Here is a 24,338-nt window from a genome sequence, read left to right on the forward strand (position 1 = left end):
GTATCAACTCGTCATCTCGGCCCTCATCCAGGAACCATGAAGTCCAAACGATAATCCACAAATGGCTCGAACAAATCTTCAAACTGATTGACGAGTGTCTCGTGAAATAGCGCATTGTCTGGAGACGGAAAGCCTCTTGTCGCTGTGCCATGTGCCCAACCAGTCAAGAGACTGTCAGCTATTCCCCCGGTATGTTGTGTAGCGAATGGGAACAGTGCAGTCCAGTCGAAGTCATCCAGGCCTTCTCTGCCCATTGGCACTGCCTCGGCATTTGACGAACCAGGAACGGAAACCCCAATCCCATCATGGATGGGCTCAGTGGTCTCTGCCTCCGGCCTTGCGGCCCTGACCGCACCTAATTCGGTACCCCTTAGTCGTGAGAAACCCTGCCGAATGACGTTGGCGGAACCCCACATAATCTGAAGCTGGTCTGCTGCCCGCACGAGGATATCCAGACAGTCATTGGCATCTCTCGCCAGGTGCGGGATTTGACAGGCCTGGAGAAGTGGTATGAATGCCGTCCCAGTGTACCAGCAAGTAATGGCCATCAAAAACCGGGTATTGCCGCGAGATAAGATGTCGCGCAGTATCCTCGCGATACAGGATGCTGCTAGAATAGCTGGAGGAAGTGCTTCTGGCAGAGTATTGGCAGAGCGTTTGAGGTGAAGAACAATGATGGTGGTGAGATATGGAAGGTGTAACTGATGCACATCTTTGTCAAAGTTCTGAGTGCGAGCTGAACCGATGGGTAGTTGCAGGTGTGGAGGGAGTGAATTGACCCAGTCCACCAGCTCCTGTCTGTGATGGTCGGGTGAAATCTCCGCCGTCGGCAGCGTCGAACGTGAGAGTGTTTTGGCAATTTTCCCGATAATAACACAGAGACGAACCCAATAAATGAAAATTTCCCCTCTCCTTTGAGACCTGACATCGCTCGGAAAGTCCGATAGCGTGGGCTCTTGAATGTTGCAGTCATCGAGATCGATGATCGCTGGCTTACTCTGACACAAGGCAGTCAAGCGCTCTCGAGCCTAAAGTATCTCTGAGCAAATTTTGCATGAGGAAATGGTTGCCAAGTCACTTACAAATGCGGTCCACCAGATCCTCCTTCGCAATCCCAGGTTCAAGTTGCCGGAAACGACTTGGCTAGCTGTAGGCTCACGATGGAGATTCATTTGCTGCGCATGACGAATAAGGACCGACGTCCACCACCATGACGAGTGTCGATGGACTGTGCTTGGGGGCCGTGGAGCCCACCAATAAAACAGAGAAATGGCCATGAGTGTAGTCAAGCCATCTGCCTCTTCATCTTCGTAAAATATTGTACGTGCCCTCTTGTAGTACTCGGCCGGTCCTTCGTAAGGAACCAGGGGAGGTTGCACATTGCTTGCTGCAGTTGCCAACGCATTTGCAAGGAGAGGAGATCGCGCAATATCGCTCGCAAGGGTATCCGAATCTAAAACCGGACACCAGGCATAGCAATACTCGAAGTAGGTTTCGGCAAAGCTTTCTTGAAGATCCTGTTCATGGGGATTCGAGCGACTGTACTTGTGGTCCAAGCACGCCTTTAATGCCTGTTTCTCAGCGTCAGACTGATTCTCGGGCGCATAGACCTGTAAGAAACCAGTGTCGATATCTCCAGTATGGCTCTCTGCAACGCCCTCAGTGCGTGCATCGCTGCTCTGAGATCTCTGAGATGGCGATAGTGCAAGATGGACTTCTTGGGAGCGCATAATCGGGGCAGCTGAATACGGGGACGAGGCATGTCTAGGCTGTTCTGATACTGAGTTGCGAGAGCGGGAAGGTGGAGGTGGCGGAACGAATTCATTAAAACCTGTTGACAGAACATGGATGGCATCGGCAACGGCATCCGTTTGTGAGGCGGTTGCTTCATCACCAGAAGCCGATGTCGCTGGTGGTGTTGGGACACGACTTGAGTGACCTGGTCGAACAAGACGTCGCCGTTTTGTCCGCTTCGAAGGCCGAAGATGGCACTCTTTCTCCGAGGCATCACAGTTCGTACAACTCTGGTATCCTTCAGAAGTCCTGGCCTAAACGTGGTCAGAGCGATCCGAAAATATTGTGCGTCTCTTAAGACAAACCTGAAGATCGCACTTGACCTTCTTGCCGTGACAGACTACACAGACAAGCTCGGCCCGCCGGCGCTTGGGCTGCGAGGCATCGAAAGGGAGCCATTCACTGATCATCTCCGTCATGGCAGCTCGTGGGATTTGGACAGATCGTTCAGGGCAAGGTTATTCACGAAAGACAAAGTCTAATTCCGACAATCCCTTGAACGGACCAGACGAGGTTGCAGTGAGATGAGGAAAGTCTGCGTCTGAGCCTGGGCCCAGAGCCCGAGGGGGCGGAGATGGGGTGCTGGAGCTTGGGCCGGCTGCGGAGAAATGCGGGGAACGGGGTAGTCGGTCACAGTGAAGGATCTTGGATTCTTGGGACGTGGGAGGGATTGGATCAGACAAGGGAGAGGAGGGGAAGGGGGGGAAAGGAGGGACGCTTGTGACTTGGGGGGCCCTAGGCTGATATTTATTTAGTACATTAGGGGATTTACTAGGCTTTTGGGGCTTTGAACCAATGGGCCATGGGGCCTGGATGCAAAATGTGATTCGTACGTGGCTTTCCACATCAAGGATGGCGTTGCCAAGTCGTGGGGTTTAGCTGGGTGGTTGTTGACTGTGGTCCCAGCAGAGTCAATCCTATAGAACCACCAATTCCTAGCATCTCACTCAAGCTGCCACGTGAGCCGGTTACTTGGAACTCAGACCTCGACTTTCATCGCATCTCCTTCTCAAGCTACTTTATTCTACAGTTCAGCTCTTTCTTAATGCTGATTCTGCCGCTCAGCGACCTACATGGGAGCATTCTTGATGGCTGCAGTGAACTCATCCTTGAAGAGGATAGACTCGCGGAGTCTACTTAAGTGAACGTTCTGTCTGATGACTGGACGGGAACTGTAAAAGGCCTAAAGAGTGATGATTTCATTAGGAAACTCGGTATTAAGTATACGAATTTAACTGAATCATTCAGACTTGACTGCGTTCTGGTCCATTCCTCCAGCCCGAAGAGCAGCACGTCGAAACAGCAAAATTAGTAGAAAGCAAGTATCTGACGCTCCGCGATAAAAGCACGACCATACATAATCCACCTAGAGGATATACCTGAACTGAGGGTTCTGTAGCTTGGTCAGCATTGTCAAATACTGGGAAACACATGGGTCAACGCACCTTCATATCGGTGAGATCGTCCTCGTAGGCGTGATCAAACCCCTCCATGATACCGGCCTTGTCACGCTTGTTGTTGTACCAGATGCAGACAAATCTATAAACGAGACTGAGCACTCCCGCAGCTAGAGATGTAATCACAACAACGATGAAGCCAGGGGCATAGTTGGGCGCATCTTCTTTCCGGAAGACCAAAGGGCCGACAAAGTTGCCTGTTCGGGGGATTAGTCCTCGTGGAATCGTGGCCACGAAAAAGACAGGCTTGACATACCGAGGCAGTATCCAATGTAGAGGCCAGACGAAGCAATTGAGCGTTTGGTGTAACCTGAAGTGTTGGCAATCTGAAGACCCATAAGAACGGCGTATCCTCCTCCGACGGACGGTAAGATGTAGGCTGCGAAGAGAAGAGCCCCTTTGGCAGACCTCGGGAGTAGCCATAGCAGGAGAGCAGCGAGGGTGGTTCCCATCTGTGCACCAAACACAATCCAGGTTCGGCAATTCTTGAACTTGTATGCCAGGTAAGGCATAAGGAGTTGTACAGTGCCTCCATATGCACCCGCCGGCATAGTAAGTAAAAGGGAGTTGAGAGTGCTGAATCCGAAGCCGTTGATGATGATGGGAACAAATGTCGAGATGGGTCCATTCGCAATCATGCAGAGGAATGCAATGGCAAAAACCAACCAAAACTTGATGTCAAGACCCAGCTCGCCAACTTGCTCCATCTTGTAGTGGGTGTTGCGTACGCCCGAGTTGTTACTTCGCAACCGTGCAACCAAGATGTATCGTTCTCTCTCATTGAATCCCTTTGCTCGAATGGGGTCGGGAGGAAGGACAAAGTACAGGAGAAGACCCCAGACAATTGTCAGCGACCCGGCAAAGTAGAACATGTATCTCCATGAAGAGACACCGCCGTTGAGCTTGCCGAAACCATAGTTAATCAGTGGAGAGAATATCGAAACGTAGCCCGTGCAGCTGTACCAGATACTGTGTTTGTATGTCCGTTAGTACAACCGTAAGCTCTCCTCAAGACTATGATGCAACTGGTTGACGTACCCCATGCGCATGGCTTGTTCGTTCTTTTTGTACCAACTTCCGACGATGAGCATGAACATTGGACTGATTCCGCTCTCTAGCAGCCCGAGGCAAAATCGTTGGGCGTAAAGGCTACGATAATTTGTGCATACAGTCGTCAGTAACAGGGTGAGGCCCCAGAGAGTGACAATAACCGAGGCGACTCGCTCGATGGGGAATCGTTGAGCCAGAATCATGGTTGGGTAGGCACCGACGATGAATCCAAGATAGAAAATGGCGGCCGACATCGAATATCGATCCCCAACTGTCAGGTTCAAGTCGGTTCGCAATCCGAAGAGAGCCTGTTCAACCGCAAGTCAGTGGCTTGATGGAAAACTACAACTCGAGGCCCGATGGATTGCAGGAGGGTTTGCTTACCGCCTGCGAAAGCATAGCTTTGTCATAATATTGGAGACCGTATGTCATGCATAGCACTGGCATCAATCTCCAATCTATCTTTCTTCTGAGTTTCTTCTCTTCTTTCTCTGTCCATTCAAAGTCGCCGGTGTAGCCTTCGAGCACCTTGAGCGCCTCGTCATTGTGTACAGTGTCAACAGTAGCGCTCGGCTTCATTTCTGCAACACCATCTGGTCGCTCCACCTGCTGAACACTTTCTGCAGACTTGGCGAGATCAGACATGTTTGCTAAAAATTGAACTCGGATGTCGACTTGTAGGATCCCGAAGAGATAGCCACATCATACGAGGGAAACCAAGTCAATGTTATAAAAGAAGCAGGCCTGCCTTAGCGCCTCCTGTAATCCGGGGAACCGCGAGCTAACGAGACTTCTCTATGAGCAAACTGCAATGCAGGCAGGAATAGTTGACTGGGGAAGGACGCTGGATCAGCCGGCTTGCATCGAGAACGTGGTCCCTAATCCCGGGGGTCTGGATCACATCGTGGCACTCGTTAAACTGGGTGGCTGTCTCACTGACACGGCACTTCGGTAATTCAAGACGGGTTACCGGCCACAAGAAACCTTGTAGTGTAGGGGAGCAACTACACCGCTTAGGGGTAACCGACCGCCGAAAGCGCCCGTAAACAACTTGGAAATTCTCCCCCGCAAGGCCATAGCTCGGCGCTACTGAGGGGCCGGCAGATCTTTCTGTGGTTCTTTTCTGGCTCCTTGTTCACGGCGAGCTTTTTCATGATACCAACAAACGACCCGAACAAATGATTGCATGCACGAGACCTGATCGAATTTAGACGAAGTTTCCTTATCATTTACTGATATTACAGAAATGCCTCATACTGCATATTCACAACCTCACAAACGAAGCGTCACTATGCCACGCAAAGCTCCTGTCGTTTCGTTGCCAGAAGGAAGGGAGACGGTGGTTGTGAAGATGATCAACCCTGTCAACTTTGGGCCGGCTATCCTCAAGCGTTTCATGGCTCCTGATGTTTCGGGTCTGGAAACTTTCAAAACGTCCCCTTCTCTCTGCTTTCTCCTGGAGCATCCTTCTGGTCGAAAGCTGGTATGGGATCTAGGGATCAGAAAAGACTACAACAACTATGCACCTTCGATAACTAATTACTTGCCAACCACGAATTATGACATTCAGGTGAAGAAAAATGTGAAGGATATTTTGGAAGAAAGTGGTGTTGCTCCGGAGGATGTCGAAGCAGTGATCTGGAGGTACGAAGAGCAGACGCCATGTTTTCTTTTCCACATCTTCTTTCCTCTTGCGTACGAAGCGATATCCTAACCTGATGTGACTATCCAGCCACTGGCATTGGGATCACATCGGTGATCCATCCACGTTCCCGAAAACGACAGACTTGGTCGTTGGTCCAGGATTTAAGGCGGCGATGCTTCCGGGAGCACCTGCAAACCCCGATTCTCCTATACTCGAGAAGGATTATGCGTAAGTCATTGCAAAAACCCCAATCATGATAGACTGGCGCTTGTGGCTTACAAAATTGTACCAATTCCAAGTGATCGGAACTTGAGAGAAATCTCGTTTGAAGAGGGGCCTCAGACCATTCGCATCGGGCGGTTCCCGGCATTCGATTACTTCGGAGATGGCTCTTTCTACTTGCTGGATAGCCCAGGCCATGCCGTGGGTCACCTATGCGGACTAGCCCGGACAACTCAAAGTCCGGACACGTTTATTCTTCTTGGAGGTGACGTCTGTCACTACGCAGGAATCTTCCGGCCTTCAAAGCATCTGCCTGTTCCCGCGTCAATCTCACCCCATCCTTGCCAGCCGCACGGAGATACCGCACTTTGTCCTGGTAGCGCTTGGGACCAGCTCCAGAAGTCTCGGGGTAGAGCATCCACAGATACACTCTTCGATGCAACCTTTGGTCTGGACCTTCCTATGGTGGGAAGGACAGTAGGATGTCTCCAAGAATTGGATTGTGACGAGAACATCTTTGTCATTATAGCTCATGACTCGACAGTCAGAGACGGTGTGCCTCATTTTCCCAGCGGTCTCAACGACTGGAAATCAAAAGGCTGGGGGGAGAAAGTTAAATGGTCATTCTTTCGCGACCTGGAGTCGTACTGGGACTCGAAGGGGCTGCTGTAGAAATCGGGCCTAATTTATAGAATACGCATCTTCATGCAGTTGCCCACTAGAATGTCCTGAAAACTTACTAAGGCATCTGTAGAGTAAACGTTTATTTAACTTCCGCTTGGTTCCATTACTCTATCTATTTGCGACCCTGTACCCCGATTTTCGTGTTGCACGGAATAACTGAACTGGAATATTTTCGCCCGAAGACACACAGAAGTTCTCAGTATCACCTGTTGACAAGTCTCTGCAGGATAGTCTCTTCAATAAGTCAACTCCGTGCCTTGGCTACCCTACCAAGGGACTAGTAAATGAAGGAGTCAGTACGAATGCATGGTCTGGATGCCCTGAGTCGCCTACTTTTAATTACCTTTGCCATGGCTTGCAATTCACCTGAGCGCTGCATTGCGGTAGGACTAGGGCATTACGGCACTTTCCTAATTGGGATAGCCGAACCCTCCGAGCGCGCCGAGCCGAAGTATATTGGTCTTCCGCGGTAAGGTTGGGTGACATTCTACCGCCGGCATCCCCGCGAATCCCCTCTTCCGTCTCCACATGACCCCAAGCCTCAGATCTCTGCCACTGCAGACTAACTACGTTACTCGGTGTTCATTATAATTGTGCAAACACCCTAATCCACTGTTGTTCAAAGCATCGAGTCATACTTCTACATCGATAGTACGGAGTACTTCAAGCCCAGATTCGGAACTGTCGTGATCACAGTTGCACGTCAGAGTTCAGTTTAAGCCAGGACTTCACATTGTCGCAACCATGGCACAGGGGTCCGAACTAAAGCCTAACAGCACAGCGCCGTCAAGCTTCCAATCTGCCAACCAAGAACTTGACTACGATGTCTTGATAGTTGGTGGCGGCCTCAGCGGCATTTTCTCACTGTATCGTGTGCGGGAACTCGGGTTGAGAGTAAAAGTTCTTGAAGCTGGTTCTGCTGAAGGAGGCACTTGGTTTTGGTATGAGCACTCTGCAGGAACAATACGTGGCGCATAGGCTAACATGAGTGTAGGAACCGATATCCAGGAGCTCGATTTGATTCAGAGAGCTATTCCTACATCTTTTCCTTCTCTCAAGAAGTGCTGGATGAATGGGACTGGACTGAGCATTTCTCGCCTCAGACGGAGACTTTACGCTACATCCAGTATCTCACCAAGAAGTTCGACCTGAAAAAAGACATGCAATTCAATACGCGTATCCAGTCAGCTCGCTTCCAGGAAGATTCCAGGTCTTGGCTTTTGACCGATGGAAATGGGATCACTTACACCTGCCGTTACCTGGTGACAGCTATGGGTATTCTCAACGAACCCACTCTGCCAAACATTCCCGGAGTTCACGACTACAAGGGAGAGGCATGGCATACAGCCCGATGGCCTGGAGACGGCGCCAGTCTTGAAGGCAAGCGCGTGGCAATCATCGGCACAGGCGCAACTGCTATCCAGACAATCCAGGAAATTGTCAAGACAGTTGGCTCTCTGACTGTATTTCAACGAACTCCCAATTGGACTGCACCACTACGGAACACGAAGATCAGTTCAGAGGAGATGGCCGATATTCGAAGGCGGTATCCTGAGATCTTCCGGCAGTGCTTGGACTCTTACTCGTGTTTCATACATGTTGGTGACACGAGAAGTGTCTTTGACATGGAAGAGAAAGAGCGCCTGGAGCATTGGGAGGAACTTTATGCACAGCCCGGATTCGCCAAGGTGCTCGGTATCTCGGGCGACATTTATACCAACCGGGAAGCGAATAAACTTTACAGCGATTTCCACGCAAACAAAATCCGCCAACGCGTCAACGATCCCAAAGTTGCCGAGAAGCTCATTCCCAAGAATCACGGTTTCGGTACTCGCCGGGTCCCGCTTGAAAATGGATACTACGAGGCATTCAACAGATCGAATGTCCACTTGGTTGACATTACGGAAACTCCAATTGATCACATCACTCAAAAGGGGATAAAGACGAGCGAGGAAGACTTTGAATTCGATGCCATCATCTACGCGACAGGATTCGACGCCATCACTGGTTCGTTCCGAGCTGTCGACTTTCAGGGTATCGGGGGTACACAGCTTACAGATGTTTGGAGCGAGGGCATTCAGACCTTCCTTGGCTTGACTGTCAAGGGGTTCCCCAACATGTTCATGGTCATGGGACCGCACCAGATGTTTGGAAACATCCCCCGAAGCATCGAATACGCTGTAGAGTGGGTGGCAGACTTCATCCGGTATGCTCGAGACAATAACATCACATCTGTCGAGGCTACAGATGAAGGCATGCGCATGTGGACGGATCATGTATGGAAATGCGGAGAAGGTCTTCTGGCCAACGAGGTGGACTCTTGGATGACGGGTGTAAACAAAAACCTGGCTCACAAGCAGAAAAGATCCATGACGCGGTACAATGGACCTGCACCTGGGTATAGAAAGCGGTGCGATGAGGTGAAAGCCAGGAATTATTCCGACTTTGTGCTTGGATGATTTTGTCAGGTCATTAGATAGGGTTCACTGTAGTAATATTAACTTGAGTCTTTATCAAGAACATGAGACAATTGAAGGCATGGTATAAAGGTAGATACTTTACCTAAGTACTTACCCCAAGCAATATTGCCCTCACATGATTAGACTTTGCCCATCTGCATATCGTTCCTCTCGCTCGTCTAAAGTCCTCTCGATGGCATAGTTCCAATGGTGCATTCCCTCATGATACCATTATCCGTCTTTGTGAGTTGACATGTACGTTTCCCTTCCAACTATGGGTCTCACGCCTAGAAGGATTGGAATTCTTCGCGCCACAGACATTTCTAGTATTACTTCAAGTTATTCTTAAGTAGCCGTGCCCATCTAATGCTCGTGAATCTTGAACTCTCCTGTGGCAGTCGGGTTAGTCAGTGCCCAAGTAATACCGCTGTCTGTAGTTTCGTCCCAGTCTCTCGACGCTGACAACTTATCTCCGAACCGTCGAAACCCGTGTGGAACGCCCTTATAGACATGAACATCAGTGGGAACACTGTGCGATAGATTAGCAATCACTTTCCTGCGTTCCAAGGCGTAAGAGTCACCCACCCAGCCTCTGTGAGCATCTTGGCGTATAGTAAACCCTCATCTCTCAATGCGTCCAGGCCGCAAATTCCAAAGGTCGTCGGAGGTAGCCCTTTCACCTGATCCGGGGTTGCATTGCCCGGGTTCAGTCTTAGGTCATTGGGATCTGGGTTCTCAACCTTGAGAAGGCCGACGAAAAGGTCGATCATGGGTCGCGGCAAGATTGGAGCGTTTTCGTTTTCGGGGTACGATGAGACCGACGTGCTTTTCATCTTCTTTAACAAGCCATCGTAACAATCAACATGCGCCAGGCAGGGGATCATCAGAACCTGCCCAGCAATAGAGGGTAACCCCGAGGGAAGATTTCCCAGGTGCTGAGCGAGTGTCAGAGAGGCTGTCAATTGCCCACCCGCTGATATGCCTCCAACGACAACTTTAGCGGCGTCACCGCCGACCTCCTTGATGTTGGCATGCAACCAAATGAAAGCATCCTCAGCATCATTCCATGCTGTCGGGTAGACGTGTTCGGGTGTATGACGATAGTTCACATTGACAACGAGCACATTTGTGCTGATGACAATGCGAGAACACGTTGCATCTTCGGAGGTCAAGGTACCGAAGAGAAATCCACCTCCGTGAAAGTAAAGGTAGACTGGCAAGGGTCCATCGCCCGCTGCCTTGGGTCGATAGGTTCGGGCTTCGAGTGTCGCTCCATCACGTGTAGGGATTGTCCAGTCGATTACTCGGACTTTGTCTTCCATAGGCTTCATTGCTTCCACGGCCAATTCATCGCGAACTTTGTTCATGACATTTTTGCGTTCCAATGGAGAAAGGTCGGTTTGGGGAGGAGGAAGACCAGCTTCCACCGCCAGCCACTCTTCGCTGGGGCCACCGTATTTCGAAAAGTCACACATTGTTGCTTACAAAACGTTTTTGGAGGAGGTTTCAAAGAACTTGGAATCGAGAAAGGCGAAGTGAGTGGTTTCACTCCAAGTTGTGTACAGTGGTTTGTTCCATGACAGGTTGTACACAGCACAGGCCGAGGTTCGGTCAAACCAACGCAATTTGTCATAGTGAGGAGGGGTAATAAGCCTCAAGACTAATTTAGCTTCATAACAAGGACAGCGTGCCGAGGTCCTGCGGGGAAACAGATAGCCCAATCGCGCCTCACATTCGCCGGTTATGATATGATTCCCTTAACGGTTATGCTGAGGTTCGGCTCTGGTGACTCCGGCAATGTACCAACTTGACTGCCAGCGGTTCAGCTAGCATTACCGGACAGAGCATTCCTACAGCTGAGAACCCTACGGCAAGAAGTCCACTTTCTTATGCAGTTGTTTCACAACTCATAAGCACTCATTCTAATCCGACCCCACTAAAATGACGCCGTCCGGGTTTCCCCAAACGAGTTATCCGTGTTGCCGGTGCAACTACTCCAATGTACTACATGGCAAGCTTTAAGTGGAATTCAGGTCGAGCTATTTCATATGATGCGTTATAGATGTGGTAGATTCGAAAGTCACGAGATCGGTCTGCTTGTCAAACTCAGCAGTTAATCAATTTTGTGTCGCACCACGTACCACGCACCGCATTACCAACAACAGCCATGTCAGAAATTCCAAGCGAACCACCGTCTCGATCCTTCAAGGGCAAAGTGGCCATTGTCACCGGAGCAGGATGTGCAGGAGATGGCATTGGGAACGGGCGTGCCATTTCTATCCTCTTAGCTGATGACGGCTGCAACGTCGTTTGCGTCGACAGAGACATGTCCTGGGCGAGCAAAACCTGCGATATGGTAGCCACGAAACCTGGGAGGGGCGAAACTCTTGCCGTCGAGGGGGATGTGACATCTACTACTGATTGCGAAAAAATCGTACAAATGGCATTGGGAACATTCGGTCGAGTTGATATTCTAATCAATAACGTGGGAATCGCGGGAGCTGCAGGTACTGCAGTTGACGTGGACATGGAGCAATGGGCAAAGGGCCTCGATGTCAACGTTTCTAGCATGGTTCTTATGGCTAAATATGCCATTCCCGCCATGCTCAAAAATGAGGGAGAAAGCAAAGGTGCAATCGTCAACATGGGCAGCGTCGCTGGTCTTAAAGGAGGCACTCCGCACCTGTTATATCCGACAAGCAAAGGCGCAATTGTCAACATGACACGAGCGATGGCTGCACATCACGCAAAAGACGGAATTCGGGTGAACTGCGTCTGCCCAGGGGTAAGCCTGCGTCTCCCTATTTTGCACTCTCACCAAGGATTGACAAGCTAACCAAATGGCGTGTTCTATTGCGCGTAAAGATGTTGTACACACCCATGATGTACGCTGGTGGAATGAGTGAAGAAGCGAGAGCTGCAAGGAAGGGAAGAAGTCTTCTCGGAACGGAAGGAAACGGCTGGGATGCTGCTGGTGCTGTTGTCTTCCTAGCCAGTAATCATGCAAGATGGATGACTGGTGTGATTCTGCCAGTCGACGCTGGCACCACCGCAGCTGTCGGAATAGGAATGACCAAGGCTGCCAGTGTCAATGGCTAGTATGTATGTACTTTGAGATATCTTCAATGCACTTCTTGAGAAAGGTGATATTGCTAGAGCCTACATGTATGAAAGCACGTACGACTTAATGTCCAAGCTTTTGGAAAGATCAAATCATCAGGTCATTCGTGCATCAGAGCGACTCTGGCTTCGATCTCCCCTCTTTCTAAACGTTCCAAGACATCGGGAAAGTCGCGCAGTCTTGCCGTCTCAACTCTAGGCCTGATCTTCCCTATTGCGATGAGTTGCAGAACTTCCCTCAGGTCTTTCACCTGACCTCCATAAGAGAAGATGTAGCTGAGTCGCTTTCTAGTTCCAATCTTCATGTGTATGGTGTTCTCGGTGTCCAAACTACCGATACACAACAGCTTTCCGCCTCGACGAACTAAAGATTCGTGTAAGGTTTGATAGATCTTCCGTGTCAGATGAATTTTGGGGTGTAGGAATTCTTACCTATCTGCTGGGCATCCTCAAAAGTCTGATGAGTACCAACAAAATCAAGGACAGTGTCTATTTTCCCGGTCAAGCCTTGTTCCATAACAAAGTCCTGAACTTTCTTCCCCGGTGGAACTAAGTCTGCCCGAGGCACCCCAATCGCGGCTGCTTTCTCAAGCAAACTTTCCCTGATATCAGAGACAATAACTCTTGCCCCAATGTTGAGGATAATTTGAAGAGCATTGAATCCTAGTCCTCCAAGGCCGAAGAGAAAAACGGTCTCGTCTGGTTTGACCTCGCCTCGTCGATGAACAGCGTGGTAGGCGGTGGTCACAGCGTCAGTGGCCACAGCAGCCTCAGCGGGCGAAACTCCTTGAGGAACATGGGCAAGTCCACGTACATCGATGGCTGCATACGGTGCATAGAACCCATCTTGGCCGATACCAGAGTGATGCCCAACTTCGCAAATCTGAGCCAGGTCCCGCGAACACTCATCGCACTGAGAAGCTCCACAGCCTGGGACAGCATTCAGAGCCACGATGTCGCCCTAGAAACAATCAATTTCGAGAACCAGATTGGCAACCGACCTAATGATGTATATGATTGCTTACCACTTTGAATTCCGTGTCAAGCATCTGATCCCCGACCTTGATGATTTGACCGCATCCTTCGTGGCCCTGGAGTCACGTTAGCAAGGCAAAGAAGTAGACTTCAAGTTGCTTCTAGCCTCTTACGAGGATGAATTTTTCTTGGAACCAGCCGGGCTGTTTTTCGATGGTAAGAAGCGAGTGATCACTTCGGCAGACTATGGGTTTTATGATGTGAGTCACTATGTCCGATGTCTGGTCCCTTCAATTGTTATGAGCTTACCCCCAGAGGCGAGCATCTTGCACAATACGCCCGTTGGCGAGGGAACAGGTACAGGTACCTCTTCCCAAATCTAATTCCACATGTTCGAATCATTAGCTTTCGGGGTTTGAGCCAGTGTAGTCACGCACAGGTTTCGGATTGCCCTTGTGCTTCCTCCAAGCAAACATAGTGTCTGGGACCTGCATGGCTATTGGCTGTATTGGAGCTTCGAATTGTGATTGGGTAGTTTACTCCGCAGCGACAATATTAGAAATGAGAACTTGACCATGAAATGTTTGTAGTTTGGCAGGGTTAATCTAGATAACCTTTACACCCAGACCACCAGCGCTGCAACCGGCTTACTCATATGGGCACAGCCGAAGTTTGCCGACGGACTAAGGTAGGTAACCACGCGACCAACTGTCAAAGTAGCAAGCTGGGAACACGGAAATGTCTAAGTGAGGGTGAGAAGCTCATGCAGTCTCGATGTCTTCACAATACTCAATATATTATGGTCCCTGGTATCGAGAAACGTTGTCTTGTAGATCTAACCCTCCGACAAGATGTCCCCCAGACTTCAACATCCCGGTTCAATTATAACTTTGCGGCGCGGCGCTGCTTCTCCCGGTCTCTCAGGACTCTTCTGAGTATCTTGCCCGAAGGAGACTTTGGGATCGCATCCACAAACTCGATGCCTCCCTTGATCCACTTATGAGGCGCTTTCCTGGCCTGCACGTACTCCTGAATCTCCTTGGCGGAACATGACTCCGATTTGACGATGTAAGCCTTCGGGATTTCGCCGGCACGATCGTCTGGCACAGAAATGACGGCGCAATCTGCCACGCTTGAATGGCCCAATAGGCACGCTTCCAACTCAGCCGGAGCAACTTGATGACCCTAAGTGACCCCAGTCAGTCTTTGCAAAAACGATTGAGCAGAATGACTATTGGAAGCTCGTACCTTGACTTTGATGAGTTCCTTTATTCGGTCCACGATCCAGAGATGCTCCTTCCCGCTAGGAGCCTTCCTCATCTCCCCAACATCTCCTGTCTTGATGAAACGGCCGTTTTCGGTATCGACGAAAGTCTCGCGGTTTGCAGACTCGTTGTTGAGGTAACCGAGCACAACACTTGGCGACTTCACCCACACCTCACCAGGCTCATTGTACTTGTTGACAGGCTTGTCGTCAGCATCCACGAGCATAATCTCGAAACCCGGCAATACTAAGCCAGAACTGCCGACGACGATGTCCCTTGGCGTGCCGGAAGTGACGACAACGCAGGTTTCTGTCATGCCATACCCAAGAGTTATCTTCCATGAGGGATATCCGGAGAGCAGCGCATTGGTTGTCTCCAGCCCTAACGGTGCCGCTCCAACCCACACCCGCTTGACAGATGATAGGTCGTATTTCCGTAGTGTTTCGAAATTGTTGATCATTGCGATAATCAGCGGCGGAACCAAATAGAGGGTATTGATCTTGAATTTCTCAATTGTGCGGAGATACGTGTGCAAGTCGAATTTTGGGAGCACGATCACCGAGTCGCCCCGATATGTTGAGGCGTGACAAATTATAATGAGGCTGTAGATGTGAGACTGAGGTAGGAGGCCAAGTCCGATGTCGCGATGCCCCGGAGAAATGGCGTCTCGGTCTGCTTGATCAAAGAGTGACAGCTGGATTATGTTTGCAATGACATTCTTGTGTGAGATCATGACCGCTTTCTTGAATGGATTGTCAATAAGCGAGTCCTACGTCTGCTGGGGTGCAGGTACTTTGGGTCCTTACCGGTAGGCCAGAGGTGCCGCTGGAGTAGCAAAGAAACGCAGTCTGTCTTTGTCCTTGACCGGGCTTCCATTTGATTGGCTCAAGTTGTGGCAAGCTTTGGCCGTGAAGAGTAAGCTCTGCAACTGTTTTATATTTTGAGTGCTCCGCTTCCTGTTGGCTAGGCAGATCGCAGAGATATATGCAGTGCTCTGGAATTTCAGCAGCTTTTGCAGCGTTCAATGCAACGGGGAGAAGAGACTGGACAGTGAAAAGCGCTTTGCACTTCGAGGTCACGAGCTGGTGCGTGAGCTCCTCTGCGTTGTACATTGCGTTTGCAGGAGAAGAGATGCCGTTCACACGATGGACGGCCCAAGACAACCCCATGACGTCCACCTATTTTCAACGAGGTTAGCGGAAATCTTTAGAAGTCTGACGATTTCAAGACCTGCAAAACATACAGTATTAAGGGCAAAAATGCCAATCACCTTGTCAAACTCACTCCCCTGATTGACACTCCATCCTAGCTCCTGGGCTATTGATCTCGCAAGGGCTTCAACGTGAGCTTTCTGTTCTTTGGCCGAGATACTGTACCCACTCAACCCGCAAGTGTAGGAGTCAAGTGACTTCGCAACTGGGTGCCGTCCATATTGCTCATCGAACATGAAGTCGCAGAGGGGTACTGTGTCCGGAACGCTTGACAGCTGGGGGAGGGATTGGTCGGGAACGAACAACATCGCGGCAACGGGCTTGTTCAGCGTTGTTGAGTACAGTCTCTCAACCACAGGGAACCCTCGACGACCATTCGAGACGCCCAAAGATTATGTTGATTTCTTTTATCGAACACTCGTTCGCCCGGTTAGATCTATGTCTTACACGGAAGTTGGCGAGGTTCAGCTCTGGGCTAATCCCAATTAGGATTGCCGACAACCCCACGACACGCAGTGCCCGCCCTTGGAGTGGTACCGTGGTACTTGGTTCAAGGGGCCATCCTTCCCGAGGGCCCCACTAGAGCAGACTCGGCTTTAAGCAGGGTGATTGTGACCCAGGTCGTGCATACGGGATATGGGCATGAAAGATCGGGCTATCTTTGACGATCCTCTCTTGCTCGCGACGTGGAGGGACGCGGCTTGGTCCCAAGATCTAGTCTTGCCTTTAGTAGTAATATCATCGCGACACACACCGGGTCAAGAGCCGGCTCCGAAGCCGGGGTAGATTAGCAAACAGTCTCATAATCATCTCTGCCCGGATCATCTGCCGGCTATGAAGATAACAGTGAGTTCGATCATCGTTGAAGTCGAATAACTATTTGTCAGACATGTGCCTATTAAGGTGAAAATGGCCTGGAGCCATTTGGAGAACCCAATTGAGTGAAGGTGTGACTGCGAAATTCTTCACAATCTGTCCGTGTTACTCCGCCTTTACTGCAGCTGTTCAAGCCGAGGTGCAGATCCACAAGACATATCGTCAGAAACCTATTATTCATAGCATCCGAGGGGAGTCGGGAGAGGGGACTGTATCACCACTACATGGCGAGGGGCTCAGTCAGTAAGCAGAGCGACTATCATGCCTCGAGGCGGTTGAATGTTGGATTTGCTATGTATACTATCCTGCAGCCTCTGAGTCTGGGGTTTACAGGGGATTATTAATCCACTCATGAGATCCTCGTCAGCTCCAAGCGTGAAAAAGAACGCTGGTGTTGTGGCGGCGACATCATATATGACCGAGAGGTTGGCAACTGGAGAATTGGTGCGCAAGCTTCTGCAGTCTCAAGTTGACTCAAGGGATACCGTGTTGGAACCATATTGACAACCACTACCGTGGTTTCCTATGATAACGAGATCGTGAAGAGTCATCCCTCCCTGATAGAAATGTGAAATCGTGTAGAGACTATGAAGTCCAAGATAAGGGCGGAATTTACTGAGTGATAGAGTGTCAGACTGGAAAGGCTCCACAGGCCGTATGGCAGTCTGCTAGTCTTAAAGAAGCTAGATTCTTGGCCAAGCTTTCAGAGCGGGTCTGCATCAGTCCCAAGATGGCTAGTTTTATGGCCAAGACTTTAGACAAGCACGCTAGCACTTGGCATCTGGGGAATTGCGAATTTCGTCCACTTTCCACGGCATGTCTTCGCCCATTCATGTCCGTTCTCAAGATCGAAATATGCTTCTGCTTATCACCCCGATACATGCACAAGAGAAGCTCGTCTAGCAATATTCGATTGAACGAGTCTGTGCTCCTTTTGCTGAATACATCCAAGGACAGAAAGTATCGAAGTACTAGCACACGGGTTGAGAGGTAGCTTGAAGTATGTTTGACAAGCATTGGTTTCGCTTGATTTGCAACTATTGGAATTGATTTAAAGCAACATTCAAGGAGTGTACAAAACTTCAGTCTCTCTTCGAATCAGGCTCGGCCATGCTTTGGGGGTGATTCTCAGCTGTGCCATAAATGACGCGTCCAGCAATGTCTTCGACTTGCAAGTACGTTTGCCTTCCTTTGATGAACCAAAAGCCGATGCTGAACAGGAGAATAATGCCGAAAACAGCAATAGCATAGTTCATGTCAGGAATAGCTGGGTTGGGCTCGGCTGGGAAGAAGAAGAAAACGGTCGTTATCAGACAGTAAACAATCGATACCCAGTTAACGGCGGCTCCGTACCGACCAAGACGGAATTCCGCGGGTGGTAGTTTACTTCTCCCAACCGCCAGGAGCGTAAGAATGGGTATAGCGTAGGATATCGTGAGAGCAATAGTACTGACGCCGACGATGGCCTCCAGAACTGTATTGGAGAAAGTGTAAAGAAGACCCACGAGCCCGATAATGAATCCTTGTAACCAAAGAGCACGGACGGGTGCCTTCCATGTTTCGTCAACATGGGAGAAGTAGGAACTCCACGGGATGCCTCCGTCGCGAGCAAAGCCCCATGTGAGTCTAGACGCTGTCGTCACCACAGTGACCCCCTGGCCTAAGCCATTGATGATGAAGAGAGCAATTAGGACTGCTGCTCCTTGCAGCCCGACTGTACTTCTGACAAGATCCATGAATGGGAGGCCAGTTGTCGGGTCGAGAACCTGTTCGAGGTCTTGAATGGAGAAGAGACAGACAACCATGAATAGGAATCCAGTGGCAGCACCGCAAATGATGGAAGACCAGATGACCCGAGGGATGTTCTTCCGAGGTGCAGGTATCTCCTCCACAAGATGGATGGCGGCGTCGAAAGCAGTGAGTCCATAGGCGCTTTGGACAAGGCCCATGAACCATACTATCCCATCACTCCAACCTGTGCGATTGATCCAGGCCCCGAAAACAAACGATGGGGGTTGGAATTGGAGTCCGTCTTTGGTCCTCACAGATATAAGTAGAGCAAGGCCGAACACGAAAAATAACCCGGCAAACGTGATACCAACAAAGTTATTGAAAATTGGGAGGATTTTGTCCCTTCGACAAGAAACAACGTTCAAGAGGGTTAAAAGTGCTGTCGTGCCGAGATAGACCAGAAACTGGACCCACCCGGTTTGGGGTGCCGTCGCGGTTTCGTCAAAAAGCAAGTTCATTCCCAAGATGAACTCGGTCATGAAGGCTACGGTGGAAGCTGACAAGGTCCACCACCCAAAGGTGTTGATCCAGGCGCAGAGGTACGATGTAAAGCGACCAGCTGGAGTCGGCCAGAGCCGTGAGACCCAGTAGGCCTGGCCCATAGCGGTTGGCATGCTGCTGCACATCTCTCCTAGGGAAACGCCGATGCAAGTGTTGCAGAACGTGACCAAACATAGACCCCAGAGAATAGTGATGGGACCACCGTTGGTAAGGCCGCTGGCTAGACTTTGCGCAAAGACTGACCAAGTGCCCAGAACGACAAAGGCGAGGGACAGCATGCTCCATGTATCGAACTTGCGGATGAGTGCTTGCGAGTGACCAAGGTCGGCGAGATCGCTTGCATCCTGGGCTGCCTGATCCGACATGACTGGGGGCTTCAACGTAGGACCCTGCTCAGCATCCATATTGATGCTATAGACTGGGGTTTTCGTGAGGTTGTTAGCAATAGAGGTAGAGGCCGGGGAAGAGCTTGGCTGAAAAGTCGAGATTGTGACATTCTCTTGTGATGGTTGACGTGTCTCGACCACCGCTTAGCCTCACGGCAGAGCACGACTTCTTATAAACGTTTCCCCCCATTCTCGAGTCGGATCTTCCCCCTTTTTGGAGTCGATAAGACTTGGAGTGTATGACTAGTGCCGGCGTATAATGACAATTCTTTTGAGCCCAGAGATACGCACCATCCGGGTAGATTCATCTACTGGGGAGTAGTCGACCCGTTTTGCCGTTAACTCGGTGTTCCTCTGCCCCCACCAGCCGGCCCGGTCCCACTAGTCATTAACAACAACCTGACGAGTCTAACAACGTCCCCTTATCCCGGTCATCCCCGCGTGGATGAGAGATCTTGGTCGTAAATTTGATATGTCTTTGACTAAAAGTTGAGTAGACCGGCCAGAAAACGCCCCAGTGTAGTTCGTACCTTAGATGGCACGACATTTTACGTAAATGCGATTTGTGTATCGAGCGACTGTGAGTATAAGTACGGCCGTTGTCTTCTAGACAGTATCGGAACCCAGATTTTTCTCCCCTGCGGTAACATAACCAACCTGTCTCCAGACCTAACAGTATTTCTCACAACATGATCGAAGACACGGCTTCTCTTCCCGGGTATTCAATCTTCCGCCATGAAGAGGGCGACCAAGCTCCTGACTTGTCTAGGCAAGCAGTGACGCACCCTCTCGGTATGTCAAGGCCCAGTCTGAATCTTGACGCAAAGCAATGCCTGCATTCCTAGACTATCGCAGCAAGGCGTCAGCGCGGCAACGTCAACTAATACAACGGTATAGATCCGCTATCCATAGACGAAGTACGAGTTGCTGCCAAGCTTATTCGTGAGCACGGAAACGTTGGCGCGATCAAATTCAACTGCCTGACTCTGCGCGAACCTACTAAGAGCGAGTACGCACATTTTCGCGCCGAACAAGGCCCGCGACCCGATCGGCGTGCCTTTGCCATCATACTGGCAGAGCGTAGTTCCAGCAAGGTTGCTGAGGTCATTGTCAACCTGGCCAAAGGAAAGGTTGAGGCGTGGAAGGCTGTGTCCGAGGTTGCACCTACCTTGACTCTCGAAGACCTCGACGTCACGGAACGGATTGCCCGAATGAACCCGCAAATCATTGAGGTTTGCCGTGAGATTGGCATTACTGATATGTCCAAGGTATTTTTCGATGCCTGGGCTATTGGGTTTGACCGCCGCTGGGGGTTTGAACGTCGTCTCCAACAGGGGCTGCCCTACTACCGTAACTCGCCGGTGGACAATCAATACTCGCATCCCCTAGACTTTTCAGTGGTCGTGGACACCGAGACGGAAGAGGTTCTCGCTATTGACGTCCGGCATGTCAACGGAGAGCGTACCCAGGTCCCGCTGGAAGAACACAACTATCTACCAGAGTTTATCAAAGAGTCGTACGATGGCACCAGGCTCAGGCCTATCGACATTACCCAGCCGCAGGGCGTTTCATTCCGCATGCAGGGCAACGAGCTCTTCTGGGCAGGCTACAAGATGCATGTTGGTTTCAATTACCGGGAAGGTATCGTCATCTCAGACGTGCGAATCCACGACCAACAACAACAACGAGATCGTACACTGTTCAATCGCATTAGCGTTGTCGAAATGGTCGTCCCGTACGGCAACCCGGATCCGCCCCATCAGCGGAAGCACGCTTTCGACGTTGGCGAATACGGCAGCGGACTGATGACGAATTCGCTCAAACTTGGCTGTGATTGCAAGGGCGAAATCCACTATCTCGACGCAATGATGACGACGTCCAAAGGCGAACCTGCAATGATCAAAAATGCAATCTGCATCCACGAGGAGGATAATGGGCTTCTCTACAAGCATACGGACTTCCGTGATGGCAGTGTTATTTCGGCCCGTGATCGAAAGCTCATCATTTCCCAGATCATCACGGCGGCCAACTACGAGTATGCGTTCTACCATACCTTTACTCTCGACGGCACATATAAACTCGAGATCAAGCTCACGGGAATGTTGAATACGTATTGCATGCACCCATCTGAGTCGGCAGCTCCGTACGGCACCGAGGTTGCGCCTCGGCTGAATGCGCATAATCACCAGCATATCTTTTCATTGAGAATTGATCCCGAGATTGATGGGCGGGACAACTCTGTAATGCAAAGCGACGCGGTACCCTCAGACGCGCCCGTGGGATCACAGGAAAATCCGTTTGGCAATGGGTTCTACTGCAGAAAGACGCCATTACGCACTTCGGAGGAGGGCGGTTCAGTGTATTGCCACGAGACGAGTCGGACGTGGGATATCATCAATCCGAGCAGCATCAACCCTTCAGCGAAAAAGCCGGTTGGGTACAAGATCATCAACCCTAATTGCCCGCCTCTTTTGGCCAAACCGGGGAGCATGGTGTACAAACGGGCAGCGTTCGCTCGCAAAAGTCTCTGGGTCATCCCGTACAAGGACTACGAGCTCTTCCCAGCAGGGGACTATGTTTGCCAGTCTACGGGAGAGGAGCACCCGCATAACCAGACAGTTGTGGATTGGGTGGCGCGAAACGAGTCAATCGAGAACACAGATATCGTGTGCTATGTTCAGTTTGGTCTCACACACTTTCCTCGGACGGAAGACTTTCCGATCATGCCCGCGGAGCCGGTGAGCGTGATGCTGCGTGCCTCCAACTTTTTCGAGAAGAATCCAGGACTTTGGGTACCGCCGTCGTCGGTGTGTGTCGATCGGACGTCCAGGGATGCGTTCTGCGCCAATGAGGGGAAGCGTGGTTGCGCTCGGTTGTGAGGAGTGAACAGGTGGTAATACAGTGTGGGCGGAAGTTAGGAACTGGTACGCATAGACGCGGTGGAAGAACATGTTTGGATTGCTCGTATTTGAAGTTGCAGGAAAGCGCAGTGTGGATGAATGTCCTTTATTACTCACCCGAAGTTTCGTGTTTGGTGACGCTTCTAATGAGTGTCCGGTGAATCGCACAGACAGTGTGGGTAAGAAGAGTAGACGGAGATTGAGACCAGAGTTGCATGATGGGACACAGTGACAGATAGTAGTCGACGGCACGCACCCTCGGGCCTCATGTCGAGTCCGTCATCTAGGCGGTCTGCAGAAGATGCACAAGGTAGGTAGGACGGTATGGAAATAATGGTCCAATTGCCTTTGCCTCAAAAGTGATCGAAGCGGATGACGAGACAAACTGAGGTAAGGCGATGCTGTGACGGGTTGACGTGCTTATCTTCAATGAGTTGGCATCTCAGGGGTGTGTACTCCGTAAATGTGAACGGATACGTACTCCGTACTTCGTATGGGCATCGACGCATCGCTGAAAGATGGATCGTGACGTCCAACCCATCGGTTGCTTGGGTGTCAATGACTCAAGTAAGATCTGAACATGTGGATCCAGTGAGATGTTCCGCAGGAGAAGCCGCAGACTTCGCTGAGGTGACGATGGGAGATTACATGCGATGGTGATGAGAGGGATTCATTTACGTAGTACTTTGCATGTGTAACCCTTCGTTCCGCCATGCCGTGTACGGACAACGGACCCCTCATGCTCAAGGTATGATGATTTCGTACCTGAGGCAGCAGAGATTTCCCCTCTTCTCCATTGGATTCTGCCGTCTTCTCTCCGCTTCAAGGCAATGGAGCGAAGAGGGAAGGCAGGCACCTAAGTACCTTCCCAAGCTGTCCAGAGTAAGGTACGGAGGAATACAGATAGAGAGCGTTTGTTTACATTCAACGCGAGGTATCCATACAAGCAATGTTTTGACTGCTTGCCGCCAGGTGCCAGTATGTACCGTACAAGAAAAAAAAAACCCTTTTACGCCCAACGGTAAAGAGACAGCAGAAGCAGCCATTGAGAAGCCCCCACGTCTTGAACAGGAAAATCCTTAACAGGCCCGTTGGTCACACAATGGCAGGTCCCTGAGCGCCCAAGCTGTGACGGTGTGACCTCAGGCCAGACCCAAGTATCTCTGTGGGTTGTGGCCTGCCAGGAGGTACTTTCTTGGGCAAGCCGCCACTACACCCAATTGGAATAGCTCAGGTTGGCCCAACGGCCGGGCTGCCAATAATTTGGAGGGTCCAAAGCAGGGGTCCAGCCACTTAGAAAGCAGGTCGCTCATTTCCATCACCACATGAACAAGTGAAGCAGCAGGTGCAAAGCCAGTGACCCACGATAACGGCCCAAAAAAAAAAAAAAGGGAAGAGAACGGGATTGAGGTCACAGACGGTTAAAAAAAAAAAAAAAAAGGTAACCCTGGCCAGGCAGGTGCTGTGCTGTGCTGTGCAGAAAATCCCCTTGACCGCCTTTCTTTGTTTACCTTACCTTGCCTCACCTTTTACCGACAATTCCCTCCCGGCCTTGTTGCTGCTGCTGCTCCTCCTCCTCACCGTCGTCTCAATACCCAAAGAACCTGAAGGAAAGTCGACTCACCGACGTTCATGGGTCTTGCCTGCATTGCGCCTTTCCCCCAAATCTTCAACCATTAACCAATCTTATCCCACCACCTACCTGCCCGTCATTCTACCTTCCCTCGACTGAACCGACAACAGGCCCCCCCCTTCCCTTTAGTTCAGTCTGACGAGAATTCTCCATCATGGGCAACGTTGTCTCAGTATTTTCACCCGGCAACGGTCACCAGCTTGAGGGGTCCGCTGCAGAGCTCGAGCAGAAGCTGGCCGACCGTGAGGAGACCATCACTGTCCTCGAGGAGGACCTCTCAAAGAAGGAGAAGCAGTACAACTCCCTTTCCGAGGAGGCCGAAGACCTGCGCAAAAAGATTCAGGACCTCGACTCCCAATTGACCTCGTC

At 50.6% G+C, this 24,338-nt stretch overlaps 9 protein-coding genes across 9 annotated transcripts; 4 read left to right on the forward strand and 5 right to left on the reverse strand.

Moving 5' to 3' along the window:
- Window positions 1–23: 23 nt before the first annotated feature.
- Window positions 24–4,880, reverse strand: BDP55DRAFT_549432 (major facilitator superfamily domain-containing protein; the record flags this gene model as incomplete). Its single annotated transcript, XM_060568929.1, has 7 exons — window positions 24–1,028; window positions 1,083–2,043; window positions 2,296–2,446; window positions 3,236–3,448; window positions 3,508–4,220; window positions 4,290–4,609; window positions 4,686–4,880. 7 exons carry the CDS (start codon window positions 4,878–4,880, stop codon window positions 24–26), a joined length of 3,558 nt encoding a protein of 1,185 aa, XP_060431263.1.
- Window positions 4,881–5,402: 522 nt separating this feature from the next.
- Window positions 5,403–6,940, forward strand: BDP55DRAFT_660402 (beta-lactamase-like protein). Its single transcript, XM_060574618.1, has 3 exons — window positions 5,403–5,945; window positions 6,034–6,174; window positions 6,246–6,940. Exons 1-3 carry the CDS (start codon window positions 5,548–5,550, stop codon window positions 6,838–6,840), a joined length of 1,134 nt encoding a protein of 377 aa, XP_060431264.1. The 5' UTR covers window positions 5,403–5,547; the 3' UTR covers window positions 6,841–6,940.
- Window positions 6,941–7,363: 423 nt separating this feature from the next.
- On the forward strand, window positions 7,364–9,585 carry BDP55DRAFT_94744 (phenylacetone monooxygenase). Its single transcript, XM_060581338.1, has 2 exons — window positions 7,364–7,793; window positions 7,847–9,585. Exons 1-2 carry the CDS (start codon window positions 7,597–7,599, stop codon window positions 9,309–9,311), a joined length of 1,662 nt encoding a protein of 553 aa, XP_060431265.1. The 5' UTR covers window positions 7,364–7,596; the 3' UTR covers window positions 9,312–9,585.
- An 89-nt stretch (window positions 9,586–9,674) lies between these two features.
- On the reverse strand, window positions 9,675–10,786 carry BDP55DRAFT_630765 (Alpha/Beta hydrolase protein; the record flags this gene model as incomplete). Its single annotated transcript, XM_060572197.1, has 2 exons — window positions 9,675–9,840; window positions 9,897–10,786. The coding sequence occupies 2 exons, from the start codon at window positions 10,784–10,786 to the stop codon at window positions 9,675–9,677; spliced, it is 1,056 nt and encodes a 351-aa protein (XP_060431266.1).
- A 322-nt stretch (window positions 10,787–11,108) lies between these two features.
- Window positions 11,109–12,457, forward strand: BDP55DRAFT_660404 (2-(S)-hydroxypropyl-CoM dehydrogenase). The gene is made up of 2 exons (XM_060574619.1): window positions 11,109–12,096; window positions 12,177–12,457. The coding sequence occupies exons 1-2, from the start codon at window positions 11,479–11,481 to the stop codon at window positions 12,408–12,410; spliced, it is 852 nt and encodes a 283-aa protein (XP_060431267.1). The 5' UTR covers window positions 11,109–11,478; the 3' UTR covers window positions 12,411–12,457.
- On the reverse strand, window positions 12,440–13,966 carry BDP55DRAFT_660406 (N-benzyl-3-pyrrolidinol dehydrogenase). The gene is made up of 6 exons (XM_060574620.1): window positions 13,844–13,966; window positions 13,716–13,785; window positions 13,580–13,650; window positions 13,457–13,522; window positions 12,864–13,392; window positions 12,440–12,795 (listed from the first exon to the last, which is right to left on the reverse strand). Exons 1-6 carry the CDS (start codon window positions 13,898–13,900, stop codon window positions 12,533–12,535), a joined length of 1,056 nt encoding a protein of 351 aa, XP_060431268.1. The 5' UTR covers window positions 13,901–13,966; the 3' UTR covers window positions 12,440–12,532.
- Window positions 13,967–14,207: 241 nt separating this feature from the next.
- BDP55DRAFT_580218 (acyl-CoA synthetase) lies at window positions 14,208–16,309 on the reverse strand. The gene is made up of 4 exons (XM_060570812.1): window positions 15,915–16,309; window positions 15,478–15,849; window positions 14,655–15,413; window positions 14,208–14,591 (listed from the first exon to the last, which is right to left on the reverse strand). The coding sequence occupies exons 1-4, from the start codon at window positions 16,188–16,190 to the stop codon at window positions 14,289–14,291; spliced, it is 1,710 nt and encodes a 569-aa protein (XP_060431269.1). The 5' UTR covers window positions 16,191–16,309; the 3' UTR covers window positions 14,208–14,288.
- A 1,465-nt stretch (window positions 16,310–17,774) lies between these two features.
- BDP55DRAFT_660411 (amino acid permease family protein) lies at window positions 17,775–19,564 on the reverse strand. The gene has a single exon (XM_060574621.1). The coding sequence runs from the start codon at window positions 19,452–19,454 to the stop codon at window positions 17,841–17,843; it is 1,614 nt and encodes a 537-aa protein (XP_060431270.1). The 5' UTR covers window positions 19,455–19,564; the 3' UTR covers window positions 17,775–17,840.
- A 561-nt stretch (window positions 19,565–20,125) lies between these two features.
- BDP55DRAFT_630770 (copper amine oxidase) lies at window positions 20,126–22,315 on the forward strand (the record flags this gene model as incomplete). The annotated part of the gene is made up of 2 exons (XM_060572198.1): window positions 20,126–20,228; window positions 20,334–22,315. The coding sequence occupies 2 exons, from the start codon at window positions 20,126–20,128 to the stop codon at window positions 22,313–22,315; spliced, it is 2,085 nt and encodes a 694-aa protein (XP_060431271.1).
- Window positions 22,316–24,338: the final 2,023 nt, after the last annotated feature.

This window comes from Colletotrichum godetiae, assembly GCF_030913485.1.
Source record: "Colletotrichum godetiae strain CBS 193.32 chromosome Unknown BDP55scaffold_15, whole genome shotgun sequence".
NCBI lineage: Eukaryota > Fungi > Ascomycota > Sordariomycetes > Glomerellales > Glomerellaceae > Colletotrichum > Colletotrichum godetiae.